The sequence below is a fragment of the Osmerus mordax genome, chromosome 13 (genome assembly GCF_038355195.1).
Source record: "Osmerus mordax isolate fOsmMor3 chromosome 13, fOsmMor3.pri, whole genome shotgun sequence".
In the NCBI taxonomy this organism is placed as follows: domain Eukaryota; kingdom Metazoa; phylum Chordata; class Actinopteri; order Osmeriformes; family Osmeridae; genus Osmerus; species Osmerus mordax.
In genome coordinates, this window is record NC_090062.1 from 10,374,807 (window position 1) to 10,398,271 (window position 23,465).

General features: G+C 49.0%; 1 protein-coding gene across 13 annotated transcripts in view; it reads right to left on the reverse strand.

Moving 5' to 3' along the window:
• Positions 1–22,449, reverse strand: part of dgkza (diacylglycerol kinase, zeta a) — a 59,743-nt gene extending 37,294 nt beyond the window's left edge. For 6 of the 13 annotated variants that reach the window (XM_067248432.1, XM_067248431.1, XM_067248430.1 and 3 more), the window contains exon 1: positions 823–895. Coding sequence is in view for 6 of the 13 variants with exons in the window: in XM_067248434.1 (XP_067104535.1) it covers positions 21,697–21,971 (275 nt within the window). In the remaining 7 variants the exon portion in view is untranslated. Of the gene's footprint in view, positions 1–822; positions 896–10,513; positions 10,606–13,441; positions 13,461–21,696 lie in introns of those variants that run through there. The other 7 variants (XM_067248438.1, XM_067248437.1, XM_067248436.1 and 4 more) reach the window with 4 other exon arrangements.
• Between the last annotated feature and the right edge of the window lie 1,016 nt (positions 22,450–23,465).

Sequence of the window (23,465 nt, forward strand, 5' to 3'; positions counted from 1 at the left end):
TTATGGCCAATCAGGTCGCTGCATACTGAGGCAACAGAGTCTGCTCAGAAATATACAGGGACTGTAGAATATAGTGAGTTCCATCGGTTTCCCGACCTGCTCGGCTTGAATGGCCAGGTCTTTGATGCAAAATTATCTTTTCTCCGTCTCTCTCACGTTCTCTCTTTCATTGTCTCTGTCTTTCTCCCCCGCCCTCTCTCTTCCCCCCCCCCCTTGCACCTCTCTCTCTGGCGGATCTCGTCCTCCCTCTGAATATCTGGCTCACAGTCAGAGGGTGGACGATTAAGTGTTGATTAAGCCTCAGATCACTCCAAAACAAGACAATGTTAGGCATTCACTCATATAAGTCTCACTTAGGCAAACACGCCTGCTCCTTCAACGTGGAAAAGCTAGATTTAGTTCTTTACCGGGGGCAAGATCCTGGAGACCGAGGTTCCTCTCTCACCCCTAATATGAAATTCAACTGTCTTCATAATTACAAAATGTGTAGATTTCACAGTATGTCTTTTATGACTCTCTCAAGCAGAGAAAGACTACAGTGTGTGTGTGCGTACACGCATGTGATCGAATCAACAATGCTACTAGTCCAAACACACTCTCTGACAGTACAAACGTGCTAATAGTCACTCAGTACTAGACTGTAACTAGATACCCAGCGTCTATGGTCTACAGTTTCAAACATGGACACACAAACACACACACAGTACACACACTGTCAGGGCGCTTACAGAAACCGTGCTGCATCCGACACAACTCAAGTTCAGATCACTAGATACCGCATGAAACATGAGGAACTTAAAGCAGTTCTGAGTCAAATACAACCTGAGTGAGTGAGAGAACTATCCATCCATCCAGTGTCCCCTCTCTGCTCTCCTCTGTCAGCCCGCTAGCCTGCCCGTAATGTTAGTCCATGAGTGACTGAGCCAGCGACAGGACGGAGGGAGAGAAAACTAAAGGGAGAAAAGAGAGAGTGAGGCAAGAGGGAGAGGGAGGGAGGGAGAGTACAGAGAGGGAGGGAGGCTACAGAGAGGAAGGGCGGGCGGGCGGGAAAGCAAGTAGAGAGAGAATGACAGGGAGGGAGAGAGAGAAGCTTGTTTCCTGTGCATGGAGACTATGATACAGGCAGGCAGACATGTAGAGTGGGAGTGTCATGGGGGAGGGGGGGAGAGGCAGGGTAAGGGGGAGGACGAGAGGTGGGGAGGAGAGGGGAGGGGTGAAAGGCTACACTAAAATAACTTTGTTAACAGAGTGGACTTCCTTGATGACCTCGACTACAGTTAATGTTATGCCTGCATGCATGCACGCACACACACACACACCCACCCTCACACACACACACACACATGCAAACCACCCACACACACACACAAGCACAAAGTGTAAGCAGTTGAAATTTGAATACTAAACCACAGGAAGAAGCGTGTGTGCACGTATGCCTGTGTGTGTGTGTGTGCACGCGTGAACATCTCGCGCACGTGTGTGTGTGTGTGCACGCGTTTGTGAGTGTGCGCTAATGTGCGTGCGTGCCTGTGTACGCTGTAAGTCCATTAACCCGTCTTTCTGTCACTCTGCAGTTTAATCTCTCTAAAGCCCAGGAACAAATCCCCCCCCCCCCCCCCCCGATGATGTTGCCTAGGAGACGATCACACAGCAGGTCACTGGATGTTGCTGGAGGCTACTTGAGGTGTTTTTTTGATATCTCTCAAAGATTGCCCTTCAGCGGACGCTCCAGAATGGTAGTGATACTAAACCAGAATCAAATGCACCCCAGGTGTCTGTCGGTTCTCAGGGTCTGAGCAGCTGGGACTGGGGGGGGGGACGAGGGGACGAGGACGAGGACGACACTGTGGCTGTGACATAGAGACGTCTGCTGCTGTGTGTAGACCCCCCTGGGGCCCGGGTGTCTCATCCTCTCTCCTAAAGCATGAACACACACGGGCGTTCAGATACCCTCACACACATTGCGTAAACAGACGAATGCTAAGAGGCAAGCATGCACCGAGGCAGAGGCACACCACCCGCACCGAGGCACACCACCCGCACCGAGGCCGAGGCACACCACCCGCACCGAGGCAGAGGCACACCACCCGCACCGAGGCCGAGGCACACCACCCGCACCGAGGCCAAGGCACACCACCCGCACCGAGGCAGAGGCACACCACCCGCACCGAGGCAGAGGCACACCACCCGCACCGAGGCAGAGGCACACCACCCGCACCGAGGCAGAGGCACACCACCCGCACCGGAAAGGATGGAGAGGGGATGGAGAGGGGATGGAGAGGGGATGGAGAGACGGGCGATAAACAGCCCGGTGGTTTTAGCACCATGCACATCCTTACCCACAGTCTTTGAGTCTCAAACTCTGTCAGTCTAAACCCACATAACCACACGATGCATGCACACACAGGTGACACACACACACACCACCTACAGTTCACGGACGTCACCAACACGAACACATCACACACACCCTCGACTATCACAGTGAACACCTCAGATGCTTGGTTGGATGAGTCACGTTTCAAAACTTCCTTTCGCATGCTTTTCATCTAACCCCCACACACACACAGAGACACACAGAGAGAGACACACAGAGAGAGAGACACACACACACAGACACACACAGAGAGACACACAGACACACACACACACAGAGAGACACACACAGACGCACAAAGACACAAACACGCTTTCACAGAGATGAGAGGCAGAAACACATATCAGTTTGGTTTGGTTTACTGGAAACACAGCCCGTTCTTATAGTGCAGCTCTGCGGTGGTGTGCCTGTATGTGTGTGTGTGGTGGAGACAGTGTAAAGATCAGAGAAACTTGCAGTACAGAAAGTGTGAAGATGTGATGAGCAGGACTGAGAGGCGGGCGAGGTGCTAGAAAAGCCAGAGGATGGCTGAAGGTACCACAGGAACTGGCTGTGTTTCCAGTAACACAGACCAAACTGATATGTGTTTCTGCCTCTCATCTCTGCGTGTCTGTGCCTCTGTGTGTGTGTGTGTGTGGGGGGGGGGGCTTAGTGTCATTGCTTAGTGTCATTGCTTAGTGACAAAGCAATAGCTACTGAATCTACGGAAGAGTACTGTTTATAAATATAAAAGACAGTGTGAGGGTAAAGAGTGAAGCTCGAGGGTGGCATAAAGGTCTGTCGGAGCAAAGCTGTTCAGTCGGGGATTTCAGATGTTTAGGGCTGGCTGTGTTGGGTGAGCAGCGTGTCATTGTGCACAGGTCTACAGGGAAAGGTGTATTTATAGAGCATGTTGTCTGGAGATGTGCTGTAGATGCAGTGACTCACTCTGCCATGGCCCTCAGCATTAAGGAGAGATGTTAGCGAGGGGAAGAGATGAGATGGAGAGGGGAGGGGAGGGGAGAGGAGAGGGGAGGCGAAGAGATGATGAGAGAGGAGGAGAGATGAGAGGGGAGGTAGGAGGGGAAGAGAGAAAGGTTAGAGGGGAGAATGGAGAGGAGGGTAGAGGGGAGGAAGAGAGGAGGGTAGAGGAGAGGAAGAGAGGAGGGTAGAAGGGAGGAAGAGAGGTGGAGAGAGGGGAGGAAGAGAGGAGAGAGGGGAGGAAGAGAGGAGGAGAGAGGGGAGGAAGAGAGGAGAGAGGGCACAGTCCGGGTGGTGGTGGTGGGGGGGGCTGTGGTCATAATCTGTTGAGACAAGGGCATTGTCAGTTTGGCCCCATAGCAGCCCCACCCTGGAGACAGCTGTCCATTCCTGTCCCTGAGACCAGGGGGGCATGAGGAGAGCGGAGGGAGACGGAACTGTGCAAAAACATGTCAATCATCCTGGCTCTGACCCATGTCATCACCCGTCAATCAGTCAGGTCAGTTACCATGTGGTGTCACTGCTGCCTGCTGTGTGTATGGATACAGCAGCTCCCTCTCTACCCTGGACCTCACAGCCTGGTACAGCCTGGTTACTCACACAGAAAATCTACTGAAACATCATCAAGGACGAAATATCGAAACAAACATGAAGAAGATTATACATATCTGACTACATTTATGGAACTTGCGTCTCACAGAAGATAGTAAGAGTGGACATTTTGATAGAACCACTTGGGTTTGAACTGGAATGATTTGATTCTGTTCATTTGATTCTCCACATGATCCAGGCCTGTTCCTGTTCTTGCTGGTGAGTGTGTGCAGTGCTGAGTGCTGCCTGCTGGCTCTGGAGCACAGGAACCTCTCCAGCCTGGAGAGCACAAACAGACCTAAAAAGGAGCTGCTGCTACTGCTCAGTTTCCATGTCATCTGTGGTGTGTGTGTGTGTATGTGTGTGTGTGCGTGCGTGTGTATGTGCGTGTGTGTGTACGTGTGTGTGTATATGCGAGTGTGTGTGTGTGTCAGTGTATGTGCGTGTGTGTGTGTGCGTGTGTGGGAGTGAGTGTGTGAGTTTGTAAGAGAGGAAGAGATCTAGCAGTTATCAAGTCCAGTTCAAGCATCTTATCTACTACTACCTACAGGGCCTTGTATCTGTTGACAGCATAATGAATAGGACACACAGTGACAAACTCCACACAAAAACACACATACACCCCCCCACAAACACACAAAAACAAATGCACCAAATACAGATATAGGCACAGACACTAAGAAAAACACAGACACATTTGCACCACACACAGACACACTACAGAGTGACGCAGACAACACCAACACACAAACACACACACACCCAACATCACTGACCCACCACACACAGTCACATCACACAGAGACACTGTCAAAGACACAAACATTTTTTATCAAATTGACCACATACTAGCTGGCACAATGGTTGCCAGTTCCTTTTTGCAGTGGTAAAAAAAGATATTTTGTATATAAATGGATATAGAATATATGGATTATAGTCTGCCTGATATCAAATGCCTAGCTTACTATCAGACTAAAGACAAGGATGGCACCTGCTGGTGGATATAAGAGTCTGCAGTCTTCTGCTTACGGGGATGTTTGTCTGAGAACGTATAGACTCTGGACTGTATAGAGACCACACCAAACATATGATCTGTACAAGACAATTCCAAGTCTCTGGACTGTATAAAGACCACACCAAATATCTGATCTGTACAATACAATACCAAGTCTCTGGACTGTATAGAGACCACACCAAACATATGATCTGTACAAGACAATTCCAAGTCTATGGTCTGAACTGAGACACTGGCTTCACATTGTTTAGCGATGACAGCGACTGCTATGCATTCTGGAGTATGCTAGAACTGTGATGGATGAGGTCACAAAACCTCCTCAGAATCAGAAACAGAATTCGTTTTTTTCGCCATGTATGTTATACAAACACAGAATTTACTGTGGCAGGGGGGTGCAAAACACTAAACATATACGAATTTTAAATTAAGTAAAAGTACAAAAGTTTAACTATTTCTAAGAACTAAACAATCTAAGAATGGTAAGGTGGTAAGGTGGCTTGAATGGTAAGGTGGCTTGTGCATACTGTAACTGCCATTGCTCCTGAGAACAACATGACCCCAGGAGAAGATCAGGAAGTGGACAGGACGCGATGACAGCGTCCTGTTCTCCAGTGCGCTGTTCCTCTTCCTGTCCATACAGAGGCGTCTTTGACAGCCTGAACTGGTTCCTCCTCCAGCTCCCCCTGCCTCTCTGCCCTGCTCCCTCCGCATCGTTCTCCCTCCTGTCCCTCCACTAATCTCACCCCCTGCTTCTTCCCTCTTCCTCCGCCCGCCTCTCTGCCCGGCTCCCTCTGCCTCTGCTCTTCCTGCTCTCCCTGCCTCACTCCCCCAAAGCCTCGTCTTGTCATCAGCATTCAGGACTGACCTGAGCGTGTGAGGCGAGTCTCTCGCCACTAGGAGGAGCCCAAACACAACCCTTCAGACAGAAAGAGCTTTTGAGTTATAAACAGAAGACAACTATGACAGGGGTTTTCAGGGCCGGCTAGTCTCCTCAGAATGGCAGGGGGACAAGCTGGAATGGAAGAATGAAGTGGACTGGGAGGACACAGAGATGTGGGTGTGTTTGTGTGGCCAGGGTCAGATACTCTCCTCCTCTCTCTTCCTCCTCTTATCCCTCCATTTGTCACAGGAGGTCTAGCTAGCCAGAGCTCCTCTTTCTTTTTCTCTGCCCTCTAGTTGCCAGTTGGCCTCTGATGTGATCTTCCCCCGACCATCAGGGATTCCCAGTTAGATAACTCCTGGGCTATTCTTAACCATCTTATGAGTTACACAACACCTACACACACTCAAATATACAGTACACACAGACACACACACATACTCACCTTCATCTCTTATCTCCTAACTTTATGACTGGAGCAGCCAGTTAAACAGTGTCTAGGCCAGAGTGTGTGGGAGAGGGAGACACTGGACAGAGACACAGACCTCTCACATGAATTACTGTCAAATCATAAAGCTTTAAACTCAACACAGAACAACTACTATTTACACCACATCTTTCCCACACAGTGTTCCCACCACTGGTAATCCTGGGAGACACAACATAAGTCTGAGAGGAGGCTGCTGGGTAGTGTAGTCTAGCTGCCGTTGAGTTTGAGAGAGGGCTGCTGGGTAATGTAGTCCAGCAGAGTAAAGCCGTAAGGCCCTCCATATGAATGATTGACCACAAAGACCAAAGGTCTGACACACAGCAAGGGAGAGAGAGACTGAGGGAGACGGAGAATGACAGAATGTTTGAGAGCCCAGAGAGTATAGAACGATCATCTTCTAATAATCAGTACGCTGTATGTTTATAGAGACAGAGAAAGCAATAAGACGTTAGCAGTAAGCGAGACTGAGGAACCCAGGTGCTTCAACAAACAGAGCCGAGCCTAGTTCAGTCCTGCAGGCTGGAATGCAAACACCCCCTCCAGAGTACAGCCTGGGTTGTAGCACGGTCCTGATGAGGATGAGAAAGTCTTCTTCACCTGAGGGCACCAGGCTGCAGGCTGACAAACAGACTGAACAAAGCCTTGACTTTACTTCATAACTACTGCATGGTATACAGCAGTTTGTTTGTCTGTGCGTGAATAATCCATTTTCTGTTCCTTCTTGGAGCAAGCCATATATCTATTCTTATTACAATAATTGACAATTCCCTGTGTGTGTGTGTGTGTGTGTGTGTGTTGTATGGTGCTCTTGTAGTCAAACTGCTTTGGGCTCTGCAAAGAAGTTATAGGAAGAGCCTGGCCCACCCTGTGTGTGTATATGTGTTTGTGTGTATGTGTGTGTGTTTGTGTAAGTGTATGTGTGTGCCTACGTGTGTGTGTGTGTGTGTGTGTGCGTACGTGTGTGTGTGCTTGTGTGTGTGTGTGTGTGTGTGTGTGTGTGTGTGAGCAGACAGAACAGCAGCAGATGGGCTGAGACCAGACTGGAGAGCAGGAGAGCAGGAGAGCATGGGCATATGTGTCCCACAGCCCCCAGTCAGCCCTCCTCCTCTCTGGCTGCTAAATCCAACACTTCCTTCCTATCTTCCTCTTTCTTCTTCGAGCCAAATACCCTCCCTTTTCCTCCCCGCTCCTCTCTTCCCTTCTCACCTCCTCTCCTCCCTTCTCACCTCCTCTCCTCCCTTCTCAACTCCCCTCCTCTCCCCATTGCTCCCCCCTCCCTTGGCCTCTCCTCCCTTCTCTCCTCCTCTCCTCTCCCCATTGCTCCCCCCTCCCTTGGCCTCTCCTCCCTTCTCCTCCCCTATCTTGGCAGGCCACGGTGACCTGATTAACACAGTCTACGCTATGCAGAAGGAGAGCATACAGTATCTACTGCTCCTGGGACAACTGAGGAGGTCTGACTGAGATCATATCAGGTTTCCATGGCCACAAAGGATTGTTAGCTGAGGGCCAGACTGGGATACATGAGACACAAAACTACAGCCAGGCCAAACTAATCTATAGCAGAGCTGTCAGTGGTCAGTGGTTTAGCCACAGGCATATCATGTTACCTATCAACAGAAAAAGAGAGAGAGAGAGAGAGAGAGAGAGAGAGAGAGAGAGAGAGAGAGAGAGAGAGAGAGAGAGAGAGAGAGAGAGATAGACCTACACAGTCTCTCATCAGGATCAGGACATAGTGTAAACGGGTTTGTGTGGTATGTAATAATAGTTTGTTAGTTGTGTAATATCAGTAGAACATTTAATACTTTATCTGAGTATGGTACAACAGCCCTACTGTAATAATAGCGTCAGTCTCTGTCATGCCCATGGACTGTCAGGGTAATAACATTTAGTTAATAGGTCTTACATCACTACACTTACTTGTTTAGCAGACAGACAGGCTGGCTGGCTCATTGACTGACTAACACATCTTTTCTAGGAGCAGTTAGCATGCCCCCATGTTTGTGAGGCTACACACAGGAACAGAGGTGAATCTACAATCCAGACCCTGCACAAAGCAGCCTGGACCCTGCACACAGCAGCCTGGACCCTGCACACAGCAGCCTGGACCCTGCACACAGCAGCCTGGACCCTGCACACAGCATCCAGACCCTGCACACAGCAGCCTGGACCCTGCACACAGCAGCCTGGACCCTGCACACAGCAGCCTGGACCCTGCACACAGCAGCCTGGACCCTGCACACAGCATCCAGACCCTGCACACAGCAGCCTGGACCCTGCACACAGCAGCCTGGACCCTGCACACAGCAGCCTGGACCCTGCACACAGCAGCCTGGACCCTGCACACAGCAGCCTGGACCCTGCACAAAGCAGCCTGGACCCTGCACACAGCAGCCTGGACCCTGCACACAGCAGCCTGGACCCTGCACACAGCAGCCTGGACCCTGCACACAGCAGCCTGGAGGGAAGGCCAGGAGCAAGGCTGTGGAAAGAAGGAGGGCCAGTTGAGGGAGGGAGGTGAAGAGAGGCCAGGCTGTGTGCGTGACAGAGTGCAGAGTGATACCTGTCTACGGTGACACCCGTCTAGAGTGAGACCTCAGTTACATTACAGGGTCCTTGTTTACCTGATCAGATGTCCCGCAGATAAACTGCAGCTACACCTCAAGTCCAGCAGCCAGTCACAGGGGATGGATGTCAGGCTCAGAGGGGATCAACAGCCCTGACCTCTCCCCTTGTGCCCTTCTGACCCCTAACCTAACAGGCATATTAGGCCATGCGGATGGTATCTGTCTCTTATCAGCAGGATAAGATGAAATGATCAGACCATTCAGTTCTTACACATGCTCAAACACACGTCAATAATGGGTCAGAAGGAGTGGGGAGAGAGAGCAAGACAGAGAGGGGGGGAGAGAAAGCCCTCCCCAGCTTGTGAACATTCCTTAACAAGGAGTTAAGGTGGGGGAGGGGAAGGGGGAGGGGGCAGGTGGAGAAGGGGGGAGGGGATTTGACCACCCTGACCACCCAGGGTCATGTCAGAGCAAAAGCCAACCGCAATAAGCACAGTCTAGTCAAATAGCTACAGTGTCCTCCTACACAACATCTACGACTTCTGCTACTGCTAGTCTAGCACATACTCCTTCTGCTACTGCTAGTCTAGCACATACTCCTTCTGCTACTGCTAGTCTAGCACATACTCCTTCTGCTACTGCTAGTCTAGCACATACTCCTTCTGCTACTGCTAGTCTAGCACATACTCCTTCTGCTACTGCTAGTCTAGCACATACTCCTTCTGCTACTGCTAGTCTAGCACATACTCCTTCTGCTACTGCTAGTCTAGCACATACTCCTTCTGCTACTGCTAGTCTAGCACATACTCCTTCTGCTACTGCTAGTCTAGCACCTACTCCTTCTGCTGATGCTCCTGCTAGTCTAGCACCTACTCCTTCTGCTGCTGTGCCTACTGTGGCTCCCACTACTCCTGCTGCTGTTTAGAAACGTTATTGAGAGGGAAGACGAGGGAAGACGAGGGCTTGGTAGCTGAGGAGGGCAGGGGAGGGCAGGGGACCTGGGGACCTACTAACAAGGTTAAAAAATAATCCCTCAGAGAGGGGTAACCGACAGAGAGACAGGAAAGAGGACAGAAAGAGGCATGGGAGGGGGGCAGAATTCGGTCCTCCATAGCGTATGTGGGTCAGCAGCAGAAAAGGATATAGTATTGAACTCTAGAGGTTGGCTGATTGGCTGGCTGGCTGACTAGTTGTATTTAGTCGGGAGAGATAAAATAACGCTCACTGGTTGACTGTGGTTCACAATCATTTCACACCTGGACCTTGCTCAATCTGAGAAAACAACACAAACACTAGATGACACACACACCAGCTAACATACACACAATCTGGTTACACAGCCTCAAGTGTTAACCACAGAATGGAAAATTGACATGCACACACACAAACACAAAGAGAGCTCAGACAAGAGCACATGCTGGAATCGGACTCCCGTTACAACAGGTTTGCAAAGACAAGTGTGGCAGATTTTAAAAATACTGAAACTTCTAGAGATGCACCCAAACGCAAACACACATGCACACTCTAACCCACACATAATAATGCAGAAGTTACAACCCCGCCAGCGGTCAAAACATGCCTTCAATGCACTGCCTGCCTATCTGTTTTTCTATCGGTCCATCTCTCAATATCTTACCTCCTGCCAAACAGTTTGAGGCCAGTGAAGGTCTTGTTGCAGTGCCTCCTCCCACCTCCTCCTCCTCCCATCACGCTGCAGATCCCTCCATCCACCGCTGAGGAGGAGGGCAGAGAGGAGGTGGATGAGGAGGTGGAGCTGGCTCCTGCAGTCTCCTCCCCCTCTCTGGAGGGCCAGTGTGGGCCCAGCCCCCCCTGGTCTACCCCCCCTGCCTCGGGACCCTGCTCCTGCTCCATAGCCCCCCCCCTCAGAGACAGCGTGGGGGGGTTGAGAGGTGCTGCCGCCGTCACACGGTCCTCATGGCTGCTGCTCTAAGCCGCTCCGCGACCACAACAACAACTAGTAGTAGAAACACAGACAGACGTGCCCTTGGGTTGTCAGCCTTCACCAGATAAACTCCTCCCCTCGTCTTCAGAACCAATCAGAGAAGAGGATCACAGTGGCTAAATGGTCTCCATGTGCTGTGACCTAGTCAGTCAACAAACCAGTCCACCAACCAGTCAGCCAGTCTTCCACTCCAATGTTGCGGCCGGAGAGAAAGCTAATCCTTCCAGCTATGTCCCACATTCCTCTCTCTTCCCCCTCTCTCTTTTCCTCTCTTCCACTCCTCCTCCTCGTCTTCTCCTCTCTTTAGGTCAAAGGGCTCTCGTCCCCAGGTGGTTTTCCCAGCAGTCTCCTCTGCTCACGGGGCCGTGCGTCTCACTGCCTGCTTCTTGTTTTCTTTCGACCCCCTCTTCCTGCCTCTCTCTCTCTTCCTGCCTCTCTCTCTCTCTTCCTGTCGTCTGCTCGTGTCTTCCTTCAGAAGCTCAGTCTGCTTCTTCCCCTCCTTTCGCTCTGCTGTCACTCGTGCCTGGTTGCTCTCCGCTCACACACACTCTCCCCTCACACACACACGCGGGCGTGTGCGGCAGTGACACACGCTTTCTGCTGCGCTCAGCCGGCTCTCTGAGGGACTGGAACACTCCAGGAAGTGTTCAGCCAGTGAAGAGGCTCAGGCAGGACCCACAACATAGCTGCCTGCTCTGCTGCCTGACTGATTATGCTGCCTGTCTGTCAGCCTGGTGCTAGCTTAGTACTGCGGGCTTAATCTGGGAGCAGCCTTTCTAAAGATCTCTATGTCAACACAACTACTCTGCACATGTGTACAGACACATTGTCTCTCTCTCTCTCCCTCTCTCCCAGATCAGCCCAGGGTAGGCAGAAGAGGGAGCCTTGCCCTGACGCTCATTACAAATACATGAGAGAGAGCGAGAGGAGAGGGCGAGAGGAGAGAGTGGGTGGAGAGAGGAACAGGGGGAGGGGGAGAAACGAGGGAGATATTGAGAGAGGGAAACGTGGGGAGAGGATTGAGAGGGAGGGTAAAGTGAGAGGAGATTAGGGGGCAGGGTGAGAAGTGGATGGATAGTAGGGCAGGGTGTCTCCAGTCACCCCAGGCACAAGATCAAATCAGGACGTTCCGTGGGTGCATATATTTATAGGAATCACAGCGAAACTGCTGTGAGTGTGAAAGAAAGAGAGAGGGAGGTGGGCGTACACACTCTTTAAGCTGTGTCCTGTATGCCTGTGTGTACTGAGGATCTCTAAGAAAAAGGAAGAGACAGGAAGACCAAGGGAGGAAAGAGGAGAGAGACAACAGGATAACACAGGACAGCTCCAGGCTCCTCAAGTCCAGATAGAACAAGTGTTGCTCTGATTGTCAGGACATGGAGAGAGGCAGGGAGAGAGGGGTAATGGTGTGTGTGTGTGTGTGTGTGTGCGCAACACAGCCCACTCAACTATTCCATAAAGACCAGAGAGCCTGCACACCTTCCATTAGGTATGACTGAGACAAACACACACACACAGCACACACATATACACAGAGCTTATTAGAGCAGAGCTAACAGTATTACAGGTCAGGATATGGGACGAGTCTGGTCAGGGTCTGTCTCATTAGAAGATACAGTAATGGTGGGGGGGGGGGGGGTGTATTACATTATCTGGAAAGAGAGAGAAAGAGAGGTGGAGAGGGAGCGAGCGACTGCGATGTAGAGAGAGATAAGGAGAGACTGAGAGCGAAAGTGAGAGGGAGAGAACAAGAGTAACAGACTGCCACTACTACTGTAACTCGGTAGGACGGAAGCAAGGAAAGAAGGAAGTGATGTCACAGATGCCTATTACTAAACACTTAACCACAAACAGCCTGTAACTTCTTGCTATTCTTCTGACAGCTGATCAAGTCCAGGAGCTCGGCCTCAGCACTCACTGGCCACCTACATGTAAACACTTCTCAGGGTTAAAGGACAACACACAGTGTCCAAAAAAACGATTCAAATATTACGGAAAGAAAAACATCTGTCCCATCTGCTTCTACAGTGTCACACACTGACTGACTGAATAACTGACTCACTGACTGACTGACTGATACTTCGCTGGTCTAAAATGATGACTCTGAGATGTACAGGCGACTGAGGCAAGGCACTCAAACTCAGGGTGGTGGTGCCACCCACAGGTTACGTTGTGTAACAGCAGGAGAGATGTAGCTCTGCTGGTGACCAGGCTGTAAAGGACCGACTTGCTGAGATATTTCCCCTTATTAATCCACCATGGATCCTTGCCAAGCTCTTTTCCAGAACACACACACAAACCACACACAATCACACTCCACACGTACACACATACTGACACACACAAAATACATGGCTTCCTCCTACTGCTAAACATAAACCTACAGCAGAAACAAATACGGGTGTACCTCCTCTTGACACACACGCCACACACACAAAGATACACAAACAGTCACATAAGCACATTTAAACAAACATGAAGCGTATTGTAACTTTTGATTGTGAATGTCTACAGTGAGACCACAGATTCAGTCTGGCCAGTGATCAACTGGATCGTCTACCGTTTAGTCATATGGCATCACACGAGACAACACAGACGTACCTGTGACAGGACTCCAGAGGGGGGGTTGGGGGCACATCCCACCTCCCTCGATGACTCCACATGTCCCGTCCGCCCCTCCTCCTCCCACCTCTTCCTCCTTTCTCTGCTCTCTCCCCCCACCCTTCCCCTCAGGCCACCTTCTTCACCGATGAGGGGGCTGTGCTATGCAGTCCAGCATGACTCTGTTCATTTTCTGTCCCTTCACCCACACAGATTTCTAGATTTCTTTGTCTCCAATACACACACACACACACAGACTTAGACTGCACTGATGTCTCTCTCGCTCGGATACCCTCCCCTGTCCCCCTCTAGCCCGACCTCCGTGTTTAACTTCCTGTTTCAGGACTTCCTCATGGCTTGTGACATGAGAGAAAGGGTAACAGAGAGAAAGAGAGAGAGAGAGAAAGAGAGAGAGAAAAAGACACCAGTGGGGAGAGAGTGTGCTAAAACATCTATAAACTGCACCAAGAGCTGATTGAGTCATGGTTTAAATATAGACTATGTGAGGAGATTCCCTCTAACTCCTGAGAGGAGGTGAGGGGAGAGGAGAGGAGGGGAGGGGGGTGAGGACTAGAGGAGAGCCAGTGAACAACTGGTCAGTTAGTCAGTCTGTTGATCATCTTCTCACAGTTGCTTGGTTTTAGTTCATCAGCTTCAGTTCTACTCTCAACACAACTGCAGTGTTTGTGTGTGTGTGTGCGGTTGCGTAGGAGGTTCCCCCACCACTAAAACAAAGCAGACAAGCACACATTCCAACTGACTGTGTCTTTTATACAGAAGCAGCATTAAATGACTGTCACCCACATCACTGCAGGCTATTCTTAGTTTAGTTTTTTCTTAGTTTTATTTATTATTATTCAAGTCTTGATTTGGGATTAAGACTTCTTTGTTATAGGTTTAGATAGCCCCCTATGAAACTGTCAAGAGGAGCAGTACCAAATCATTCCAAAGTACCTGTATGTACTTATAGTTAAAAATTTGAAACTTGTTGTTTAGACTAAATCACTACCTACTTTATCTTTATTTACAAACATGCCTACACACACACACATACACACACACAATTGCGCACACAAACAGAGATGCAGACTCACATCTTACCATCCTCCCGGCTGGGCAGCTTCTTGTGTGGCCAGACAGACCCAGTCTAGTGAGGTCCAACTGAGACTCTTTCATCTGGATCCTGATCTATAAAGCCCTCAGACACAGTCTCTAACACAGCCCTGATGAAAGGCAGAACCACCCGAACTGTTTCTCTACACCTCTCTTTGACACACACATTCTCTCTCTCTCTCTCTCTCTCTCTCTCTCTCTCTCTCTCTCTCTCTCTCTCTCTCTCTCTCTCTCTCTCTCTCTCTCTCCTCCACATCCTCTCCATGGGGAGACGTGTCTCTGAGAGAGAGAATGGTTACGTCTGTGTGTGTGTGTATGTAATGTATAGACAAATTTGCATGTGTTTGCATGTATGAGCGAGAAAGAGTTTGTGTGCGTGTGTTGTACCAGAGTGTGTAGTTCACTAACTGTCCACTAGAGGGTAGTGACACACCAGCTGGTTGTGATGTTCAGAGTCCATTGGAGTCAGCCAAAGTCAGCCAATATCCAAACGGACACAACGACGCCAGCTTGTGCAGCATGTGCTGCTGAGACGTCCACAGCAACAGTGTACAGTAGGCCTTCCTCCTACTGCATCAGTCCATGAAGGATCCTCCAGGACAGGGCTGGGTGTGGAGAGGACACTGGTGACTCACCACACAGTGGACCGTGGGCTCAGCTGGACACCTTCACTAGGCAACCATCTTGGAGCTTCCTGACAACAGCGAGCACAGTGAGAGCCTCTTAGCTAAACCAAACTGGACTCTAATATGAGACTTCTGTTTGCAACGCACGAGAACACCTCAGCCTTGAACCTGCTTATCTCCTGAGGACTCCTCTGTTCCCTCACTCACTCACTTCCTTCACTCACTCCCTCACTCACTCACTCACTCGCTTCCTTCACTCACTCCCTCCCTCCCTCACTCGCTTCCTTCACTGCCTCCCTCCCTCACTCACTCACTCACTCACTCGCTTCCTTCAGTCAGTCAGTCACTCGCTTCCTTCAGTCAGTCAGTCACTCGCTTCCTTCCTTCAGTCAGTCAGTCACTCTCTTCCTTCAGTCAGTCAGTCACTCGCTTCCTTCAGTCAGTCAGTCACTCGCTTCCTTCAGTCAGTCAGTCACTCGCTTCCTTCAGTCAGTCAGTCACTCGCTTCCTTCCTTCAGTCAGTCAGTCACTCGCTTCCTTCAGTCAGTCAGTCACTCGCTTCCTTCCTTCAGTCAGTCAGTCACTCGCTTCCTTCAGTCAGTCAGTCACTCGCTTCCTTCCTTCAGTCAGTCAGTCACTCGCTTCCTTCAGTCAGTCAGTCACTCGCTTCCTTCAGTCAGTCAGTCACTCGCTTCCTTCCTTCAGCCAGTCACTCGCTTCCTTCCTTCAGCCAGTCAGTCACTCGCTTCCTTCCTTCAGTCAGTCAGTCACTCGCTTCCTTCAGTCAGTCAGTCACTCGCTTCCTTCCTTCAGCCAGTCAGTCACTCGCTTCCTTCAGTCAGTCAGTCACTCGCTTCCTTCACTCACGTGAGTCATGCCGATTGAATTACGTAAATCCCACTCATCGTGGGGGAAGGAAAGTATGTGTGTGTGTGTGTGTGTGTGTGTGTCTAACTTTCTCTCTCTACCTATCTCAATCTCTCTTTACCATTCTCAATCTCTACCTGTCTCCCTCTCTCTATATAACAGTCTCAATCTCTCTCTCTCGCTATTACTGTCTCTCGCTCTACCTGTCTTAGCGTGGAGTACTCTCTCTCTACCTGTCTCTCTCTACCTGTCTTGCTCTACCTGTCTTGCTCTACCTGACTCGCTCTACCTGTCTCACTATCAGTCATTTAGGGTGGCCTCTTACTATCTTTCTCTCCCTTGTCTCTCTCCTTTTCCATTTCTCATTCATTTCCTTTCTCTCTACCCTCTCTCTCTTTCTTTCTCTCTCTGTCCTCCCCCACATGTCATTTACATGATAAATAACGCCTGCTTCAGCTCAGTGTTCAGTAGCTCAGCACTACACTATTACAATACACCATTGCTCTCCTCGCTGCCTGGAGGATGGGCAGGAGGGAGAGAGAGAGAGAGAGAGAGAGAGAGAGAGAGAGAGAGAGAGAGAGAGAGAGAGAGAGAGAGAGAGAGAGAGAGAGAGAGAGAGAGAGAGAGAGAGAGAGAGAGAGAGAGAGAGAGAGAGAGAGAGAGAGAGAGAGAGAGAGAGAGAGAGAGAGAGAGAGAGAGAGAGAGAGAGAGAGAGAGAGAGAGAAATTATGGATTAATGGATGGATGAGGGGGGTGAGACAGCTTTGGAAGGCATGCACCAGGGAGAGTCTGTGTGGTCTGACAGTCAGAGTCAGGGAGTCCAGCTAAGGATAAGAGGAGGAGAGTGACCCGGGATGACAGTCAGGGACTGTCATGTGACCAGACACCCTACTGCTGTTGCCTCATTCTCACTTCTGATTGGTAGTGAGCTGCCCTAGCTATCAGACAATCAATTATACCAGGGGGAGTCATGACAACCCGACAAGCTTCAGACATCTTTTATCTTTTGTACTCTCTTTTTTATTCTTTCTTCTTCCTTTTTTGTCATACTATTTCCACTCCAGGGGCAGAGTCGGATCATGTGTGTGTGATCAGAGACTGGAGACAGATGGGGAAATGAATAAGTAGTAGGCTATTGTTGTTTTTAATTCCTGTATCCCACTCTCTCTTTCTCAAATATTAATACATACTTACCTGACCTCCACATCCTCTGTCAACACACAGGAAACCAGCACAGTAATCTGTCCTATATATGGCTACAGCTTCTCTGGACTTCCTGGAAAATTAAATTAACTGCAGAGCTGTAATAACCTGTAATATTGTAGAACAAGCCGAAGACAGAAGTCCATAATTTATATCATATCCCATTCTATTATATTCTATTCTGATCTAGCCAGCCCTTAGTGAGAATACAGACTGTAGAACTACTATAAAGTTGTTTGGCTTTACTGTACAGAAGCAGTACAGATAGACTGTGTGTTTGTTCCGAGTAAATACTGTACACACTGATAAAACTAATTATATGTCAGACACACACGCGCACACAGACACAGGCACATGCTGGGCTTAACTACTAGGCAGGACTACCCTGTCCTCAATCTGTAAGGACTGTGACATAGAGTCATTGACAACAAAGACCATTATCATGGTCCCTCTGAGCTTAATGTGATTATCCTTCTGACCAGGGATCCCACAACTCCTGCTGCTGCTGCACACTCTCACTGATGTTGATGGATATTGGTCATGGAGATCTGGCCATAGAGATCTGGTCATGGTGATCTGGTCATGGAGATCTGGTCATGGAGATCTGGTCATGGTGATCTGGTCATGGTGATCTGGTCATGGAGATCTGGTCATGGAGATCTGGTCATGGTGATCTGGTCATGGTGATCTGGTCATGGAGATCCAGTGTTTCCCCTAGGTTTACAGCTTTGGGGGGGGGGGGGGGGGGGGGGGGGGGGGGGGGGGTCAGCGACCATGTAGAGACATGGTCGCCCGACCATGTAGAGACAGAAATGGGAGTCAGGAGGCTGAGCGGTTAGGGAATCGGGCTAGTAATCTGAAGGTTGCCAGTTCGATTCCCGGCCGTGCAAAATGACGTTGTGTCCTTGGGCAAGGCACTTCACCCTACTTGCCTCGGGGGGGAATGTCCCTGTACCTACTGTAAGTTGCTCTGGATAAGAGCGTCTGCTAAATGACTAAATGTAAATGACACGCCGTCGTGTAAATAAGATCAATAACATAAGGCCATTTAGTTTGTTTAATAAAAGAGCAAGCTATAGACCTGTTTTATAGGAAAGGTAACCTTAAATGACTTCTTTTGTGATCGGGCGCTATATATATATATAAATAAATAAAAATTCAATTATTTTTTTATTATTAACTTGACCTTCCAGGAGGGGGGGCGGGGGGTCCCGTTGGGGGGGTGGGGCGCCCCCATAATATAATGGTAGGGGAAACACTGGAGATCTGGTCATGGAGAGCTGGTCATGGTGATCTGGTCATAGTGATCTGGTCATGGAGATCTGGTCATGGAGATCTGGTCATGGAGAGCTGGTCATAGAGGTTTTGTCATGGAGGTTTTGTCATGGAGTTCTGTAATGGAGATCTGTCGTGGATACCATCATCGTGATCTGTCATGATAACTGTCATGGTGATTTGGTCATGGTGTTTTAGCAAAGTTAGCCGTGCACAGTGTGTGTCCGACCCAGATTTATTTTGCGGTCCAGAGTCCAGACAAACAGCTACCAGACAGACAGAAATCCACCTCTTCCTCTGCCCCCTTTATTTAACTCTTTCACCCAATAACCCCTCCCCCCCACACACACACACACAAACAGTTTATCTACAATCCCACATCAGCAGTATCAGAGGTCCTCAGAGAGCCTTTTAGTCAGAACACAGCTAAGCTCCCTGCCTGTTTGTCTCTGTCGCCATGTTGTCTCTCTCCTCTCTCTCTCTCTCTCTCTCTCCCCTCTCTCTCTCTCTCTCTCTTTCTCTCTCTCTCTCTCTCTCTCCCTCTCTCTCTCTCTCTCTCTCCCCTCTCTCAAAGCTTCTTTCTTAAGCGCCTCTTATTTACAATTCAAACACCCTCTCTGATCCACTCCGCAGCTGCTGTCTCGCCTCGCTCCCTCTCTTTCTTTCTTTCTTCGCTCCCTTTCTACCGCTCCCTCTCCTCTCACTTGTCCCTTTCTCCATCACCTCGCTTTCTTTCTTTCTCTCTCCCTCTCTCGCTCTCACTTTCTTCCTCTCCTCTCTACCTCTTCCCTCCGTTCCCCCTCATCTCCTTACATAAGAGGGCGGGCTGAACATCACACAGAATGTTAACACAGCTGGCACAGAGAGTTGGTCACTACCATGTCTAAAGAGAGGGATCAAGCCTGCACCAAAACTAATCTATCAGTAGGCCAAGAGTAAAACCTGCTAGTCTAGATATGGCCTTAACCCTTGTGTTATCTTCGGGTCATTCTGACCCATCAGTCATTGTGACCCACCGTCGTATTGCGACAAATTTACCTCGTACAAAAACAAAGTAAAGCATTTTCTTTTAACTGTCGGGCTGTCTCAGACCCCCCACATTGCAATGGTTAAAAGAAAATTATTTTTATTTGTTTTTGTATTGGGTGAAATTGGGTAAACAAAACAATGGTTCGTTATGAACCTTTGGGTCATGTGACCTGAAGGCAGCACAAGGGTTAAACCACCGCTGCACTGGCACACTGCAGTACATCTGTTTGCACAACAGTGGCACCTGAACTACACACACAGAAAATGAACACACCGCACACTCACATATTTCTCTTTCTTTCCCTCACACAAAGCCTCTGCATCACTCTGCACAGACATAGTCTCATCATTATAAAGTCTGTTCCAGGAAATACAGTCCCACCATTCCTTACATAACTGTGACACTGTGAAGGATGAGTGCTACATGAGGATGGAGAGAAATGGAGTGTGAGAGAGACAGATAGAAGCAGCAGAGGGTAGAGAAAGGGGGAACCAGAACCAGGGCCAAACCAGGGCCAGGGACAAGAGCAAGACCAGAACAAGTACCAGAACCGGAACCAATACTAAGACCAGAACCACGACCGTGACATGGTTGTGGTCCAGAGCCAGAACCAAGATAAGGTCCAGAACCAGAACCAAGACCAGAAACAGAACCGAGATATGGACCATAACGCAAACCAAAACACGACAGGGTTGTGGTCCAGAACCAGAACCAAGATAAGGTCCAGAACCAGAACCAAGACCAGAAACAGAACCGAGATATGGACCATAACCCAAACCAAAACACGACAGGGTTGTGGTCCAGAACCAGAACCAAGATAAGGTCCTGGACCAAGACAAAGACCAAGACCAGAAACAGAACCAGATATGGACCATAACCCAAACCAAAACATGACTTAGAACCAGCACCAAGATGTGGACCAAGACCTAGACTTGAGGTCTGTTTATGTATACTGAATGGATGTGTGTGCAGGTGTGTGTTGGTGTGTGCATGTGTAAAGTAACCAATAATCAGTGCAGAGGCGATTTGGGATGATCTGTATTCTGTCGTGACTCCCCTGGAAAGCTGCTGTGATGGCCACGTGAACACACACTACTTATGCGCTCTCTCTGTGTGGCACCAGACAAGGCTGACGGCTTAATCAGCAGTACTACTGTACAACTAGCAGGAGCAGTCAGGATGTTAATATGAGCAGGATTTGCGGTTTGTATAAAAACCTAGTCTGAGATTAGAGCATGCTCTGTCCCTGGATGTGAAATCCTCATTATTAACCCTTGTGTTATCTTCGGGTCATTCTGACCCATCAGTCATTGTGACCCAAGTCATATTGCGACAACTTTACTGCATACAAAAACTCAGGCTGTCTCAGACCACCCACATTGCGAAGGTTAAAAGAAAAAGCTATTTATTGTTTTTGTATTGGGTAAAATTGGGTAAACACAACAATGGTTCGTTGTGAACCTTTGGGTCATGTGACCCGAAGGCAGCACAAGGGTTATAAAGGACTGAATTATCCTTAATTGTAATAACACTTTTCACAGAAGGGTTTTTGAAACAAACGTTATATTTAATTTAGCCGTTTTGAGCTAGTAAATGTTTTTTCTCGTCCTTATACAGTAGGCTATATTAGTGTAGGCCTACTCGTATATTGTATTATAGGCCTACTAACGCTTTGTCCTGCACTTGACGAACAACGCCTCAGGAAAGCCATGCAGGCGATAGAGGAGAGGCTGTGACTTATAGCCTCCCCCCTTGCCGCGTTTACGACCTCCTCTCGGATCAGGAAGCAGCTTCGTGCAAGTCCCAACGTCACCTAATCCTGCCCAGTGTCAAAACATCACCTCAAGATAGGCTACAGCCTAAGCAGATTCTTCTCACTTGTACATTCTGCTGCTAACTTTCTGAGTTAAGAATATAGTGTAGGTTACGGTCTACACCGTCTACTGTCCATGATTCTAGCAACAGGTGGGGCACCAGGTGGGGAAGTGGCCAACTAATCATGTTGGAGTGAATCAAGTTAGTCGGACCACAGCCGGTAACAATATTCCTCCTTGTATGTCAACAAACAGTTGACTCTCTCTCTCTCTCTCTAGCTCTCTCTCTCTCTCTCTTTCTCGGTGTGAATATGTGTATGGTCCTACCTGTATGACACCTGTTTCCGAATGGCCAGGTGAAGAAACTCTTTCTCAATGTCACCGTCAGACATCGGCAACCCCACGACCCCGCCGGATCCATTTCCAGAACAATCTCGAGGTTTTAGAACCGGACAAGGTGATACTATCTCGGGTAGGAAGACGTCCTCCTCCTCCGCAGCTTCTTCCAAGGTTTGCGGCACCTGTATCATCGTGTTGGAGTCCGTGGAGCTGTGGGGATTGCGAGTTGCGCTGTCCCCTGTATGGTCCGGTGCCTCAGCCATCTGTAACGACCGCGCGCTAAGTCCACGGCGATAAAAGTAGCTCACGTCTGCTGCCAACACAGGAAGCCAAAGTAAAACTATTATCCTATGTACTACCTATGTAGTTGAACTAATCAACAACGACTGTCGTGAATACTGGAAAGCATTTAAATCAACCTCGAGGAAGGAAATGTTGCGGTGCCGCTCGTTCCCGTCTCCGCTCGTAACCACCACGGTAGGCTATTCCTCACTCCCCCACTCACTGACTCCCCCGCTCACGCAAAGACCAATGATCCAGTATTTTAGTAGACTAATCTCGGTGTGCTCACTGACAGCCCTCAAATAAGGCTCAAGCAGGCCGCTTTTCTCTCTCTATCTTTCTCTATCTCTCCCTCTGTAGGGATAGGCTATTCCAGTCCCACCCAGACATGAACTGTGTATAAAGGGCTTGATGATTAACTTGTGTTCATGCCCAACTGTCCATACATATAGGACATGTACTGTATGTGGACACTTACTTCCTCTTCACCCTTCCTTGAAGTACTGAAAGGAAAGGAGGGAGAGGAGGTTGATAAACAGGTGGAACAGGTTAATACATCTCCATGGTTACTGAGTAGTTCCCGCCACTCCTTCTGTTAGTATAGCAAATATGGTATTAGAACTTCCTATTGGACAGTCTCAGCCAATCAGAACAGAGCAACAGAATTGTCCTATGCACTGACCCCACCCACTCTTCAGAACACTCAACAGGAACATCAGAGAACTTCACAACATCGCTAATTTGCATGGTTTGCATGCCCACTTATAGGCTAACACGTTTTTTCCCCCTCATTTCTGTGGCATGAATACTGTATACCGCCTGTTGTATACGTGTTGTGTATGCTACCATAGTCCACTGTGACAATTGTATCTGTGTGTGACCCTAGCAAATGTGGGACAGTTAATCAATGCTCTCCCCCAGGGTCAGTCTAGATGTTACCTCATCAGGCTGGCATTCTACTCTGCAATGAGGTCGCTGGACAGCGGTGTGGCATGGAATTTGCAGGTACCATAGCTTATCATATACCTTAAGTATTATATGCTTCTCCACACATACATACACATACTGCTGTTTTAAGTACAAGGGAGGTTTCCACCCAGTGTCAAAATCCTGCACACCTCACCCATGAACAAACTACTAGGGTTCTGATGATTGACTAATGACAGTACACACCAGCTGAGCTGTTGATGCATACCAGGAATATGAAAACCAACTCTGCACTAATTCTAAACCCCTTGACTGGACCTTTAAACACTGCCGTTTTTTTCTGTGTGTGTGGTGTGTGCGTTTGTGTGCACACCTGTTTGAGTGCTCTAAAATTAATATCCATTAATGTCTAAGGACATTGTGTCTCGTTGGACTAAATTGAAATGGATTAAATGTAATTGTTATAGTTTTTACGAACATAATCTAAATGTGTGTGGGAGAGAGAGTGTGCATGTGTTTGTGAAGTGGGATTTGGTCTGTGTGTTTGT